Genomic DNA, 15,467 nt, shown 5'->3' with positions numbered 1-15,467 from the left:
GTGTTATCATCAGTTTCTAGAGATTCAAAGAGACTTCTTGAGGAGACTGCAACACTGAAGCCTCTAACAAAAGGTATCTCCTTTTCTAGAGGCAGACACAACTTGCCATTTAAACTGCTGCACTTCAACACTGTAAATACTGAAGTAAATGAACTACCCAGCAAACTAAAGTGAAAAATGCTCCAAGGGCTTGAGTTTCCTCTGACCTGCAAGAAGGAAGAAAACCAATTTATACCTACCTCTGAAGCCTCTAATAATGGCCTTGAATAATCTCCCCCCAGGCTGTGCCACGATCTTTGCTTGCAGATTGGTGGAACCTATAGAACAAAAAGGGGGGGGGGAGTGAAAACGGAGCTGTGCAGAACATGCACTTCACATTCAGAGAATATTCATCTAGCTTATGTAAACAAGCAGAACATGAAAACAGGGCAGATGGCTTTGTTCCTTAACAAGTGACCACAGAAAAAGAAAACTAGTGGGGAGCAGCTGTAAAATAAATTACATTCAACCATTAAAAATGGCAGTGACAATGAACCTTCCTCTTCCCTGAATCCCCACTCCCATCTGGCTTTGTTTCTTTTGTACCACGAAAGCACCAAGTTGTCCCTTTCTTCTCATTTCAATTTCCTCCCAGGTTGGCTTCTGATTTGTTTCAACTATTCTTTCACTCCGTTTTTCATTATAAATTGTTATTCTTATGCTTATAGGTTCTGCCATTTCCAATTGCTCTTTGCTCAGCTCATGCCATGCTTGTCTCACAGACCACAAGACTAATCAAAGCTGCAGCTCCTCGCTGGAAAGCACTGGACTATCAGAGATTACAGCGTGCCTGACTACAGGTTTTAGGCAAGCAAGCCATAAGACACCCAATATTCACATACCTATCAATGCATCTTTAATAGATACCCTGCTAGGCACCAGCTGCATGATGCTTTACATTTTACACTGAAAACAATTACATTTCCCTAAGAGTTTCAAAAGACCATTCATTTTCCTCACATGGACTAGCTGGAAGTGTTTCCCCAGTGGCAAAACAGGGGCCTCTCCTTCGGTTGGCAATGACGGTGCCACATCATCTTTGACACATTCGATACTACATCTTTCACTGCCCTGCTGCAATATTAACCACACACCTCACGCTATATAAAAATCATTACCACAGAGCAAAATCGTGGAAGAACTGCTCATCAGCCCAAGGCAAAGAACAGGTATCATAAAAAGGGTATTTTTAGCCTTGTCAGGCAGCAGCACTGTCGTATTTTATACCCTGCCTTAACCATTCCTTTGCTCCTGTCCTAAGATACTTACCGTAAGCTATCATTTAGTCAGTCATTTTTAAGAAAATTAAGATTGCTCCCCCACAAGTTGCCACATGGGACGTGCTTATTTCAAGTATTTCCATTATATGACATTACATACAAAGAAATGCTTCCAAGACCTGGGTTAAATGCAGGAGCTGCAGTTATAAAGCTCTTCATTGTAGAAACACTCATAATTTTACAGGTTCGTGTCCACCTACATGGACATCCATCCAATCTACATTCTCCATACGAACAGCAACGATTTCATCAACAGAAAACATAATGGAAAAAGAGAAGGACTTCAAGATGCCTCAGCACATCTCAAGTTAATGCAAACCAATGCACTCCTCATAAAGGCATGGTTATTTGGGATAAAAGTTCCCATCAACATGGAAGAAGAGGAGACACTCCTGCCATGGCATCTGGGCAGTACCTAGAATCCAACACCCAGCTAAGCTGTACAACCAACACAAAAGGCAGCAGAGTTTGTAACTCAGCAGTCACCTCAACACAACTCCACCTGCTTCACCAGTCAGAGGCCATTCAGACAAATGGGTTAAACTATGACAATTCAGAATTTATAGTGGAGACATGATCCAGGGCAAGAGGCTTAATACCAGCAAGTCCTACATCCACACCAATGAGACTGAGCTCCTGTCTCCTACAATCTAGAGCACAGTTGGTACACTGAAACCCCCAGCATCCTTACACCAGCATTTATACTTCCTCAAACACGTGATGCTGATAAAAGACCATTAAGACAAGTGAAGAGTTTAGGGGCTGATGAATCACTGCTCACAACTATGCTTTGGTTCCTCTTAAGACAACACATTTGCAACCTCTCCAGAGCAGGACCATTCTCTCCTGCTTGGCCTCACAAGAGAAAGAATCTTGAGTACTGTAAGAACTGAAAACCAGATATTTAACTCTTTATTCCTAGCAGATAAGAGCACACAGCAGATGCTCCAACAGCTATTGGAAAGAAGCTAATTACTGTTTTAGAGTGTACTCCTAGGACATCATAAAAATATTTTACTAATAATTCATATCCTTTGACCCCAAAGTCTTAAAGTTCTCTTCTGGCTGATGCATGCAATAAATAACATCACAGCAATAACTTCAAGTGAAACACCAGCAGATCTAATCTCAATGACTACAGTAGATAGCCTACTTACTTGACTGAAGCTATAAACTGTCATGGGGTTAAGAGATGAATACAGTAAAAAGATTACAAAATTTGCATAAGGTACACAGGAAATCTTGTTCCTATTTTAAGTCTTGAGCCTGGAATACTGGAAGTCTCAATCCTCTCCCAAGCTCCTGCCTGAAAACCAAGTCTTGGCAAAGAAATAAAGAATTAAACAAGGTGAACAATTTATTTCACTGATATGTATCTGGCCAGCATAGTAGTATTAGTAAAGCTGCCCAAATGAGTGGGACCACTCTCCACACATTCCTCACTACAACTCATTCTCAAGAGATTTAAGACTACAAAGGAAAGGCATACCTGAACCTTATAGCAACAGATAAAAGTAGCAGGTTATTGCTTTAAAGGAGCGGGAGCAAGTCCTGCTTCTTTCTAAATTGAAGAAATTATGCAGGGAACTTTAATTCTGGCATTTCCTAACTTCTGAATGCCTGACTCTGCACCATTATGTTCTTTTAATGTATTTTTGGATATGATTCTAAAGGATGAAACAGATGTCTAGTACTGATTGCACATAAAAGTCATATTGCTGAAATGTCATGACTGTTGGTAGTAGTTTAAATACTATAAATGCAAACAAACAACAGGGTTTAAACACATTTGCACAAGGTCAAATCTACACTTAGAAGCTTCTCTCTGGAGTATGTTACATGCTGTTCCAGACATAATCTAATGGGGATGTTTGGGGTTTTTTAAGTGTAACAGAAAAGAGAACTGAAGGTAGGATTCAAGTACCTGTGCACTATTCAAGTCCCACCTAATTCTGCTGAGTTTGCAAGGCAAAAAAAGAGAAGCTGAATAGGAAAGAGCAGAAGAAGAGAGAAAAGGTGAAAATATTCTGGTATAAATGTAGACTACACTGTCACCACTATGAACAATATAAACTTAACTGCAGTTAGGTTTAACAATGGCCAAAATGCAATTGCTCTGTACACATACCTGGAGCAAACAATACCAAGAAAGTTAACAAGATGATACCCCCCCCCCCCCCCCCCACTCCCATGTTACCAATATACCCTCACATTTCACCTGTTTTGGTAAAATACATCTCAATGGCAGAACAGAAAACCCATGCAGTATGACAGTAGGCACCCCAGTGTACTCCACAGCACCCCTTCTACAGGGAGTGCTGCTCATCCTGTGCCCTCCTGGTATTCCCCAGATGACTTTCAGATCAAGTTCCCGTATTCCCATCTGTTCCTTTTCATTATATATCCTTCCTCATGACAATTTTCAGTATTACTAGACATCCATTGTATAGACAGACATATGGGATTGCTGATCTGCTCAGCAGCAATACTTCCCCTACCTCTATAAAGGGATTTTGGTAATTCAAGGAGCACAGAAAGCACATATCTGTCAGCAAAGAAACTGCTGATTAATAGTTCCCATGCATCAAGCTGTTCAACTGCACCATCAAAGTCTAGAGAAAAGAATTTAGCAATGCACACAGACATGTGAAATGACAGCTGGACAATAAACATCAGTGTTAAGTTCCCAGAACAGACCTGGCTTCAGGTAAACTTAAAAAAGCTAAACATGAAGAAATGTAAGGAAAATACCCCAAACTTCCCTTACAACCACTTCAGAGCAAGGGGTATTACTAAATTATGCAGAAGAACACATGCTTTATCACGTCATGTGGCAGCTGGAAGAGCAAGATAATGCAAGGGGAAAAGAAGTATCTTCTACTTTTTACCGTTACACTTGCAGTAACATACAAAGCCACACTTTCAAAACAGCTTACAGTTCTGAAAGAATCCCCTCAGTGTATTTATTGTCTTCTACAGATTCCTACTAAAATAATTATCCTTAAAGGCTGTTGGACCTTTTCAGTCAAATGCTGTTTTCCTTCCACTGACGTTTTAGGTCAGAGCTTGCCATTGCTTTTATTTTGGATGTGGGCAAAACTGTTCTACAAAATAATCCTAAGCTTCCTAAGAAAGAAACACCACCTTCCAGAGCTTACCAAGCAGGCCACATTCAACATGTCCATTCTCTCCACTGGGATAATTTCACTAGAGCTTTTTCTTTCCCTTAACCACATTTTTTCCTCACAAGTTAGGCTACGGCTATCATGTTTACCACTCTGAGCTGTAAAAACACAACCCGACTGACACAAACCTCTGCTATTTGTGTAGTTACATCAATAAAAGCACAACTGGGGTTGTACAGTTGATTTTACTCACAAAAGTGATTTCGCTACAGCAAGGAGAAGCACCATGTTGCCAGTATAACGGTGTCACATCAGGTGTGCTCTCCCAGGAATGCCTTATTTAGGAACCGTTCAGGGAAGATGTGCCATTAAAGTCACTATCTGGATTTCACATGTGGTTGGGTCCTGCCAGTCTCCCATCCCAAGTGATGGGAGGGCTGGATCACAGGCATTTATTTCACATTTACTGCCCTTGGTTATATTCAACAACCTAATGCAAAATCTAACCCACATTTGATACCTAGAATATAGCAATAAAGGTAATGTAAGAGCTTTCCTGCACACTAAAGTATACCAAGACATGTCAGCACACAGCAGCCTGCAGGCTTTCACAGAACACATGCCATAAAACACTCCTTTCATTAAACCTTATTTCCAGATGACTGTGCAGGACGCAAGCTTAGGACCCCAGCAAGTAAATTTAAGTGGTTTTAAATGCAAACCCAGGTGGGTTTCTTCAATTTTTAACACATAGAAAAGCTTTCAGAATAAGCCCATTAAAAAATATTTACAGCTCGCACCATCATGTGCGATAACCATAGCAAAATAATCAGATAACTGAAGCTAAAATAGGATGCACATGCTCCCAGAAGAGGTTTTAAATGCTGAATGACCTGATTTATAAGAATCAATGGCTAATCTCTCCGAAATACGACCTGCTGAAGTGCCTCACCAGCTTCTGACAGTCACTTCTGTTGGTGCAGGCACAGGATTTACTGAGCTAGCTGAAAAATGAGAAGGAAAACTGAAATCACAGGACAGAGCATTTTCCTGTCAGCAAATTTAGTTAAATGTCAGCAAATTCAGTTAAATGTTAAGAAAATCATGTCAGATTTGTAAAGGCATTACAACAAAAAACTCCAGAACACTGAGCTTGAGCCTCCTGCTAGATAAGAATCAATTTGCACAACACACTTATGTAAAACACGCTGTTTGTCATAATGTGGAGCTTGAAGCGGAAGTGAATTCAAAATCAGCAAACTGTCAAAAAAAACCCAGAATGAATAACTGACCACTTTCTATCACAGAAATGCCTAGAAAATAAAAGGCCAAAGAGATGAAGACTTGCACACATATACACACACACACTACAGACACAGCCTTAACTTTCTAGCTCAGAAAATCTAGTGCAAATCAACAGTCAGCAATATGTGGCAATTCAAACTTTTCAGCATTTCTCACATGAAAACAATAATACTCAAACAGAAAATGGAATGATAATTAATACTTCTACACATTACCATGACAACATTGCTATTTGTTCACTGACATCCAAAATACACCCCCAGGAACACCGGGCAACACTGAGTACCCAGACACATTTCATCACATCCAAATACCAGGGAAAAAAATGTTAAAGAAACTTCAACTCTCAGCTTGTCTTGCACAAGTTTCAGAAGAAAACCCCCCAAATCACTATTTCAGCCCTCATACATATATACCTCATCTACTAAGTAACATGAATTTGACTGCAGTCCATGACAGAATTCTGCCTGTCAAGGGCAACTAATCAAGGCAGGTGACAATGAAGAGCTGCCCATGAACAGTGCTACTCCGAGGGAAGAAGGTAAGAAAAAAGCTTATTACCAAACAGAAATAGTGTCTGCGAGCCCATGGGAAGTTCATTCTTGATCTTCGAGATACATTTCCTTCACACACTTTGAAAACTACACATGAATTATTCAAAGCTGGACTTATGTGTTCTCAATTCTTGTAACAAAAGCAGTCATTCACTGGAACACGTTACTCTTACACCGCTGACAGAAAGAACTCCAATTCCCATTTCCTTTCCCTACGTAACAGCAGAATTCGCTGTCAGAAGTTATCCTCGACACAAACGTTCAGCACCATCCAAGGGCACTCTTTCTAAGCCTTATCCGCACAACGATGATCCGACGCCCGGACGCGCCGTTCAGAGACAGAGCGGCCACCTGAGGAAGGTTCAGCCTGCAGCTGCCTCAACTTGCCCACGACTTCACCGCTCTCGAACAAAACCCTCCTCATACACTGACACCGGAGCCCCACGCCAGCCCCCTGTCCCTTGGCAAGAGGCCCCGTCACCAGGAGCCAGGCACCGGAGAGCGGGAGCTGAAACGGGGCACGCAAGGACGGCACAGGCCGCCCCGCCGGGCTGCGGGGGGGGAACCCCGCGGGCCCAAGGCCGCTCCACAGCGCTCCCCCCCCCCGCCCTCCGCCGTGGCCCGCCGCCCGTACTTACCTGGCGGCTCCGCGGGGCCGCTCGGGGCCGCTGCCGGCCGTTCGCCGCCAGCCACCCGTGCGCGCAGGCGGCGGCCGCCGCCGGAGAACGTAGCAGGGCGAGGGCGAGCAGCCGCCGCTTATGGCAAGCAGCCGCCGCCAGGCTCCACGGAGCCCCCAGCAGCGCCATCTTCGGCGGGGCGCGGAGGAGAGGATTGTGGGACGGCGGCGGACTCGCTGGGAGGAGCCCGGGGCGAGGCGAGGCGGGGCCGCGCTGAGGAGAGGGCGGGCTCGTCGCCATGACAGCGCCCGGCTCCGCGCCGGCCGCTCGCCGGGGCCAAGCTTCCGACCTGGGGAACCTTCACCCCGCCGCCGCCCGCTGCCTCCTGCGGCCTCGGCAGCGCGGCTCGCCGTGTCTGCCGGTGCGCAGGGGCGAGGCGGGAGCGCGCCGAGGCTGCCCTCAGCTCCGCCATGGCGCCCTGAGGGGGTCGGGCCCTTTGGCAAGCCCATCCCCAGCCGTCCCCTCCTCGGTAGGGGTTTTTGCCCTGGCTACAAATAAAGACATTGCTTTTGAGAAACCGGACTGTTGAAGCGCGGGGGTGCTAAAGCGCAAACCACGCAATAGCAGAGCATCGCTTGTATTGGAGAGCAGCTCCATTAACCCCTGGTGAGGCTGCATCTGGAGCACTGTTTCCAGTGCTGGGCCCCTCAGTACAACTGGAGAGGGTCTAGTAGAGGCTACAAGGAGGACCAGGGGTCCGGAGCATCTCTCTTAGGAGGAGAGACTGCAGGAGCTGGGCCTGTTTAGAGAAGAGAAGACTGAGAGGGGATCTCATTAATGCACATAAGTATTTCCCTCTCTGGAGATGTTGAAAACCTGCCTGGACGTGTTCCTGTGTAACCTGCTCCAGGTGGCTCTTCCAACCGTAACGATTGCGTGAATACAATGGTACGTTATAAAGTCTCTCTTCTTCAGTAGGGTGCTTCTTCCCATCTGCCACTTTCTCCACACACAGCTGGACACCAGTGCTGCTGTCAGACAAGAAGGGGTTCCCAACCTGGCACACGTCCCTCTCAGCGGGTTTTGGGGAACCCACATAGTGGCTGTTCCAGCGGGTTTCCAGGGCTCAGGCGCAGGCAGGCCTCAGCCCGCAGAGCCATGAGGACAAGCTGTGATGATCCTGACGGCACATGGCACCACACGTCTCCACACAGACCTAATTCTGCGTTCCACACCCTTCCTGGGATTAAGCTCTGAGCTACCTGGGAGAACTCCTTTGGCTACCACAGCCCGCAGCTCAGCCATGGGTCCTTTGAGGCCAGAATCATGAAGCAATAGTGTGGTTCCTGATTTAGGACAAAGATATGCCATGGATTACATTTACCATGGCCTGTATACTCCTGTCTGATTGGCATGCAGAGCCGGAAGGAAGCTGTAACTGTGTGGCATTTTTAATCACATAAAGATTTCTTCAAAGCTACCAGAGCTTGACTACTGGTGCTCTTGCCTTGAGGGAGAGCCATAAGCTCATTTGCAGGGAGAAAATACAGAGAGACAGACAGAAAGAAAGGAAGGGGACAATTGGCTTAATGCTGCTTTTTAATGAAGCTGGCTTTCTTCAGCCTGTGCTTTGATATGCAACTTTGCTTCTGACCAGGATTCACTTTAAACGACAGAGGCGACATTTCTCTGTCACTAATCTAATTCTCCATCGTAATTGTATTTGGAACCTGGTCTGAACAGTGCCGCCCTGTGGCGTTGCTCGGAAAGATAAACAGAAATCCTAGGCTTATGGCTTCCATACATCCACTTCCTTCTGCATGCTCTTTTCCACATGGAAGTTTGACCAGAGAAAATGTGGTGATTGTGACAATTTGGCTGCGATAGCCTCGACAGACAGGCTGGCCATCACTTTTAAGTGATTGTAAACGTGTCTGCAACATTTCTACATGTGTTCCTGAGATAGCCTTCGTACATACACTGTATGTATGCAGATGCAGCACATCCTGGATCAAGCGGACCTGCAGCACAGGCTCTGAGCTGTATGATTCACATCTAGTATTGCCACTGTACTGAGCTCTTTGGGCATGTGCTATGTGGAATATCCTTTGTATGGATAAAGGAGCCCCGAACTGTGGTATGGCAGGATTTGACACAGCTCTTGTGCCTCTCTAATGGAGATTTACAAAATCCATTTATTGTGTTAAACCTCACAATACTGTTCTGAGACGACTGCATTACTACAGTCCTGTCTTCGTTACACAGGGAGAGAAGAGGTTCCTCATACCTATACAGTGTGTCGGCGATAGAAGCTCTCACATACTTCCAGTAAGACCCTAACATTCTAAAATCCCTAAAGGCACAGTTCTGATCTGGAGGGAGGCAGTTTGTTAATGATTTCTAGGAAAATATGAACTATTAATCCTCAGAGTTACATTTAAGAGCAGAGCAGCCACATACACTTGAAGAGCTGCATGGATTCTATTTGCAGCCAATTAAGTAAGTGGCCTAAATTATGTGTATTTAAAAATGTTACAGAAATGTCATTTTTCTTCTTAAAAAAAAAACATGGTTGTGTCCACCTTTACACTAAGACTTGCCCTGTATTTTGTACAGCAAACAGACTGCACTTTGTACATACTGCTAGCTGGTTTACAAGTTACTTAAAATGTATCCTATCAGTTAGCTACCACAGGGCTACAGAACTAACTAAAATCCTGACCAGAATGGCAGCCACTGAAAAAGGCTGTTTAACCTCTCCCAATTTAGACACATGCCATTCAGGTTTTGGTTGGTTGGTTGGTTTTAGGGGTTTGGGGGTGTATTTTAATTTTATTTTAATTTTTCAGTGGGCTTTTCATTTAACTTCTTTCCTCCTTAAATGATCTGTGCTGTATTTTGGTTATTTCATCTTGGTCTGTTCTGGAGCTTTGTTTTTTTGCTCAGTGTTGTATTCATTGTAGAATACATGCTGTTACGTTCTCATTGAGCCTTTCTAAGCTTGGCCTTGCATTATTTTTCTTCTGAATATTAGCCATCTGGCACTGTGTGCTGCAGCATTTAGTGCCACAAATAATAATGAAAAATAAGATAGTATCTCATGCTACTTTAATGCAGAAATGTAAGACAGAGGGTGGAAAGCTTTAGGCAGATAATCTTAAAGCTGCCAAAGCGTGTTGTTCCTTCTGCCCTTATTTTCCATAAATGATTCTTTGATTGGAGACAGCAGTGGTAATGGGAAAGTCAGTGGTTGATGCACATTAATGAAACTGTGTTTCTTGTAGTTAATGAACTACAGTCCTGAAGAAAAATGGGTAGGAAAGCCTCCAAGATGTATACAACTCTGTTCAGGTAGATGTGGGCACAGACAGGGTTATTAACTTACATTGTTATAGAGTCATTGATCTCTAAGCATTTAACAAGTTGCCAGATCCTGAGGACCTTCCTTCACCTCACCTCACTGGAGCCTCCTGAGTAAGGACCTTCACCTTTGGTTATCAGTCTTCATCGAAAATGTTACTGTCCAGGTAGAAGGGGGTGTGTTTGTAATGGCAGTGGGGTTTGAGACAGATTGTTGTGGTGTGTGTGTGGGAACACACTTATGTTGTCTGCATCTAGTAATAGAAATAGAATGACAAAATCAGCACTTGTTTTTACTTGCAATGGAGTCCAGGTAAAGACTGCCGGACAGAATTCTGTGGGCAGATTTCTGGGCCCTGCTTGGTGATAAAGTGCACACTGTGCTCCTTTCAAAACTTAACAGAAACCTGTGTTCATATTACAGGCTCTGCCCTGTTCATTTCTGTCTCCAAGCCAAAGAGTTCTGAAGAACACAGGTGATTATCCAACAGGAATGTAGCAAAGTCTGAGCAAATGTGGAAGCCAGAGGGCTTTTTTTTTTTTCCTGAAACAGTGCCTGTGCAGGCTCAGAGATAGGATGTGTAGAACGGTGCACGGGTCAATGAAGCTTTATACTTTGGAGAATCTCTGCTGCTAGATTTCTTAAACCTCTCCCTTTCTTTGGGGAGGAAGATTTCAGAAATCAGAAGCAACACAAACCAGTCCCCCCACAACCTCCCTGAGCATCCTCAATTGCAGAGGGGCTTTCAAATCCAGGTTTTGAGACAAACACCTGCTATTACTTCCTGCATTCCCTTGTTGGCCTGGGGAGTTATCCTATGCGTGGAGAAGCATAAATCAAACGTGGGGTTGGTTGCTCTGTGCGTGAGCAAATCAGCAGTGGGGAATCTGGCTGCTGAGATTTGCAAATGAATGAAGTAACAGAGAAACCCCCAGATCTGATTAACCTTGCAGACAAGAAACAGCCGTGAGTAACTGGAGCTGCCTCTGTGACAGATTTACCGGTGGCACCAACTTCAGAACAATTCCAAAACACAAACTGTGCTTTTTCCTTGGCACAGCAAGAAGTCTGCAAGTGGGAAGCAGAGACTTCGGTTCTGTTGCACACTGACCACTAAGGGGAGCTCTTCAGTGATGAGATTGTGTTGTGTGAATAAGAGGCTTTGATAACCAACCCCCCCAAATTGTAGTCCTCATTGTGTTACAAGTGTGTGCTGTACGTATCCTGATTGCAACTTTGCTTTTGTTCTCTAGGGTGAATAACTGTATTGGATTTTCTAACTACAAACTCCTTCTACTCTTCTTAGCCTACTCTTTGCTGTGTTGCTTGTATACTGCTGCCACAGTCTTCAAGTATTTCATTTAGTACTGGACAGTAAGTCACAAAACTTCAATTACTTTTTCATATCCTGTTTGCATATGTGTGCTTATGAGGATCTCTGGCACATGACTCTTCTCCTGTAGAAGGAAATAAGTGTTTCTTCTGCTTGTAGGATCCCCATTGGCTTTAAACTTTCCCAAGCCATGGCTGCTCAGCTATAACGCTGCCTGGTTGCTATAGCTGAATCCAGGGCTTCTGGGCATGCCTCATATTGCAGGAGCTGCAGGATTTTAATGTATATACACAGGAAATTTAGTAGAATGTAAACAGGGCTTCAGTAGCTCGTGCCTCTTATCTCCCAGTTTAAACTTTGATTAGCTGCATGGCCAGTAATAAACATTCATATATCAGACTTTAACTGTCTCCTTCATATTTAAAATTAATACTTCCAGTCTGCTGATGACAAGAAAATATATTAAAGAGAAGGGAAGCAAGATAACACAGAGATGGGGACAGCTGTGAAAGGAGGGGAAGACAAATCCATTTCTGCTGCAAATACAACAATAAAAAAAGCTTATTGATGTTTTCTTCAGTATTGCCCTTCATCTCCAAAAGTAATTTCTTAGTACAGTACAGAAATTCCAGGTGCATAGTGTAGACAAAGTCTACTTGTTATTACTGCAGTACTTTCTTATATACAAGTACTAGAACAGCCTGGTTGTAAATAGTTACACCCTCTGCAGTTTCACTAGGTACAAACTCATGGTGATCCCTCGGCCTTGCTAAGGGTTTGTGAACTTCCACCAGATTTAATCACAGAAAGACATCCTGTCCACATCAGCACATATTACCAGCTCTAAAAGTGGTCTGCGAAGTTAGTAGAGATATGCCCATGGTCTTTTAGCTGCTTGTATATAAGCTAGAAGTCATACCAGGCACTGTAAAACAGAGCAGTAAGACAGTCTTGAGGACCATCACCTCATGCCCATACCAGGGGCTTGTCTTAGTGTTTACTTTGAAATCATTCCTAATGCAAGATGGAGAGAAGGGAAAAATGAAGAAAGAAATTATCAGCTCTGAGGTTTTTCTCCAGCTATCCAGCTGACAGATGGTGTTGTCATTTTGTGGCTGAGGCCCAGAACGGAAAACCTTGTCTGGGATTAAGCTTTCATTAAAGGGCATCCAGAGTTAAGACATCTATAGCCAAACCATCTCCATCTTTTCATTCAGACATTTCACTTCCATGATTTTCCTGGGATTTGTACCTTTGGATTCACAACTCATTTTAACATTCCACTTGAAGGATTTAGTGTACCCCAACCCTATCTTTAGAAATGCTTTTTTCCTTGGATGGAGTGAGTTGGAAACATCTCTCCGTACAATAAATGGGATTTCTTAATAGTCCTTCTGGCACTTCAGCAGAAAGCATTCACAAACCTATTAGCAATACTCATAAGATGATATATTAATATACCTATTAATTAGCAGTGCTCCCTCCACTTGGATACATTCTTTGCACAGTGAAGCTGCTTTCATGTAGGCATATAAGTTTCTAGCTCTGCTTCACTGATAGATTATAAATAAGCACTTGGCTTGCTACTATTTCTTGATCAGGATTAAACACAGTCATAATCAGACATATTCAGGGTGAGAATGGCTTTATAAGGAACGATATCAACCTCAGGTTTGAGGACTCTGTGGTAAAATCTGAAGCTTCAAAGGCCTGAATTAATACACCTATGGGAATCATTCAAACCAGTTTTATAGCTTTTTATAAAGCCTCTTGTTTATTGTAGTTCAGTCTTTCATTCTGCCCCACATTTCACAGTTCACATCCATCTGCAAATGTAACTTTTTTTATGACTATTCTGACTACATTTCCCCTCATTCATCTGTTCTGAAATAAATAGAATAAATTAATTCCAGTTTATTGCCTCTGAAATACCTTGATTTTATGAGGTATGTAATACCTCCACACTGGAATTTCCATGCTTCTGCACTACAACCCGATGTAGAGTTCTTACAGGAAAAAACTAAGTGCCCATTTCCATTATCTTTCATTAGGCAGATGATGCTTTCAAAGTGTTGAGAAAACACAAGCAAAATAGTTTTTCTGCCAACATCCCATATGTCAGGGGTGTCTTCATTGTTAACCTTCATTTTGCTGCTGGGGATGCTGTGACACCCCTGACACAGCTTAAGCTACTGCTCAGTGCACTCACCTTGTGCTCAAGCCCTGGTTTGCTACTGATGCAGCTCTCAAAGGACTGGTGGCTGTACTCTGGAGTACACCCAAGTGCACCCCTCTATTGGTACAATATTAGCTTGCCACAGCATTTTAGCATTTCATATTTTAGTATTGGCACCATAGTATTTGACAGTGCTTTGGGAGGTGGTGTGGGAAAAGTCCAGATTAAATATTTCTTGAGATTCTATTCACAAATCTCTGTGGTGTCATTTCCACTCCCAGAGCTTCTATTTCTTCTACCAAGCTGCCTCTGTCAACTTTTCCAAGTGCCATCTCTGGAGCATAAATTGGTTTCTGTCTGTCTCTAAGGAGATTCTCTGCTTCTACAGCTAAATCTGCAGAGAAATGGATATTTATTTGTGGCAACCTACTTGAAACAGTGTAAGTTTATAAAACCTGCCTGTTAGCTTTCTGTGGCTATAGCATGAGCTTTCTTCTCCAGGTTAGGTCACTTGAGAGAAGGAGTTGTCATGCTTGTGAACATGGTATGTATACAGCCACCTTTTCTTTCTGTGTCTTCCTTAGGGTTTGTGCAGTGCCTTGTACAGGTACCAATAATCTGGTATCATGTAAATAAACTGGTATCAAAAGGAGAAAGAGAAGATTGGAACTGGAAAAAAAGACTGAAAAAGCCTGGGGAGGAAATAAACCCAGCAATGCTGGAGAGTCATTAAAGAAGGAAGAGCAGGTAAAGGAAAATTTGCAGGGAAAGTATTAATATAAAATATATTAAGTACCTTATTAGCCCTAAAAATGTAGAAAAATAAAACAATACACATTAACATGGAAAATGTAAATTCTTAAGGCCATTTTTTTTTCCTCAGGTCATTATAATTAGCTATTAAAATTAATTATAAAATTTCCCGTCAAATATCATATAGCATTTGATATTTTGAGTATATACATACCCAGGTAATGCCAGATTCTTCAGTGCAGATAAATTTCTCATATCTTAGCCACTTAAATTCAAAATGCTCTAAATGAGAGAATACCAACCATCTCATCCCAGTTCCATTGGGAGAATGATTTTGCAGATTTTTACCTTTCCTCTATTTAACTTCTTCCCATTACTCCTCAGACTCCTCCCTTCTTTCACCACTAAGAGCTACTCACCCTTCTTAAACATTTACAGCATGGGGTGCGGCCACCTGTAAACTCACCTGCAGGCATTCAGCACTGTTACTCCCTTTCTCAAACCTAATCCCACAATCAACTGATGTGTTTCTGCAGTGTTAGATGATTGACAGATCGTTATTTTCAGTATTCCATCAGAACACTAAACATTCCTTTTTGTACTTCACGAGAGGAGTATCTTTTATTTCTCGTGCAGTTGGTGATTATTTCAGAACGTTAAAACTGAATTAGATGAGAGATTAGTCTGTATAAAGAAAAGTATGAACTGAATGATTAAATGCACGTTTTCCATCTTCAATTTAGGGTCTTACTGGAAGTATGTGAGAGCTTCTATCACCAACACACCGTACAGGTATGCGGAACCTCTCCTCTCCCTATGTAACGAAGTAAGGCAGTTGCCTCAGAACGGAATTGCGAGGTTTAACAACACGTGTTGGTGAGTGATTTGTAAATCCCCGTTAGACAAGCACAGGACCTGTGTCAA

The 15,467-nt window shown here is 43.0% G+C and overlaps 1 protein-coding gene across 2 annotated transcripts in view; it reads right to left on the bottom strand.

The window, feature by feature from the left end:
* The window catches only part of ABCB7 (ATP binding cassette subfamily B member 7), a 39,052-nt gene extending 31,910 nt beyond the window's left edge, over nt 1-7,142 (bottom strand). For both annotated transcript variants that reach the window (XM_061445776.1, XM_061445777.1), the window contains exons 1-2: nt 6,942-7,142; nt 240-317 (exon numbers count right to left, since the gene is read on the bottom strand). In XM_061445776.1, the coding sequence (XP_061301760.1) occupies nt 240-317; nt 6,942-7,109 (246 nt within the window). In that variant the 5' untranslated portion in view covers nt 7,110-7,142. The remainder of the gene's footprint in view (nt 1-239; nt 318-6,941) is intronic.
* Between the last annotated feature and the right edge of the window lie 8,325 nt (nt 7,143-15,467).

This window comes from Pezoporus flaviventris, unplaced genomic scaffold (assembly GCF_033815535.1).
Source record: "Pezoporus flaviventris isolate CSIRO_AGI_PZ_B2104156 unplaced genomic scaffold, CSIRO_AGI_Pfla_v1 ptg000005l, whole genome shotgun sequence".
Lineage (NCBI taxonomy): Eukaryota > Metazoa > Chordata > Aves > Psittaciformes > Psittacidae > Pezoporus > Pezoporus flaviventris.
This window is presented reverse-complemented; position numbering and strand designations above follow the sequence as displayed.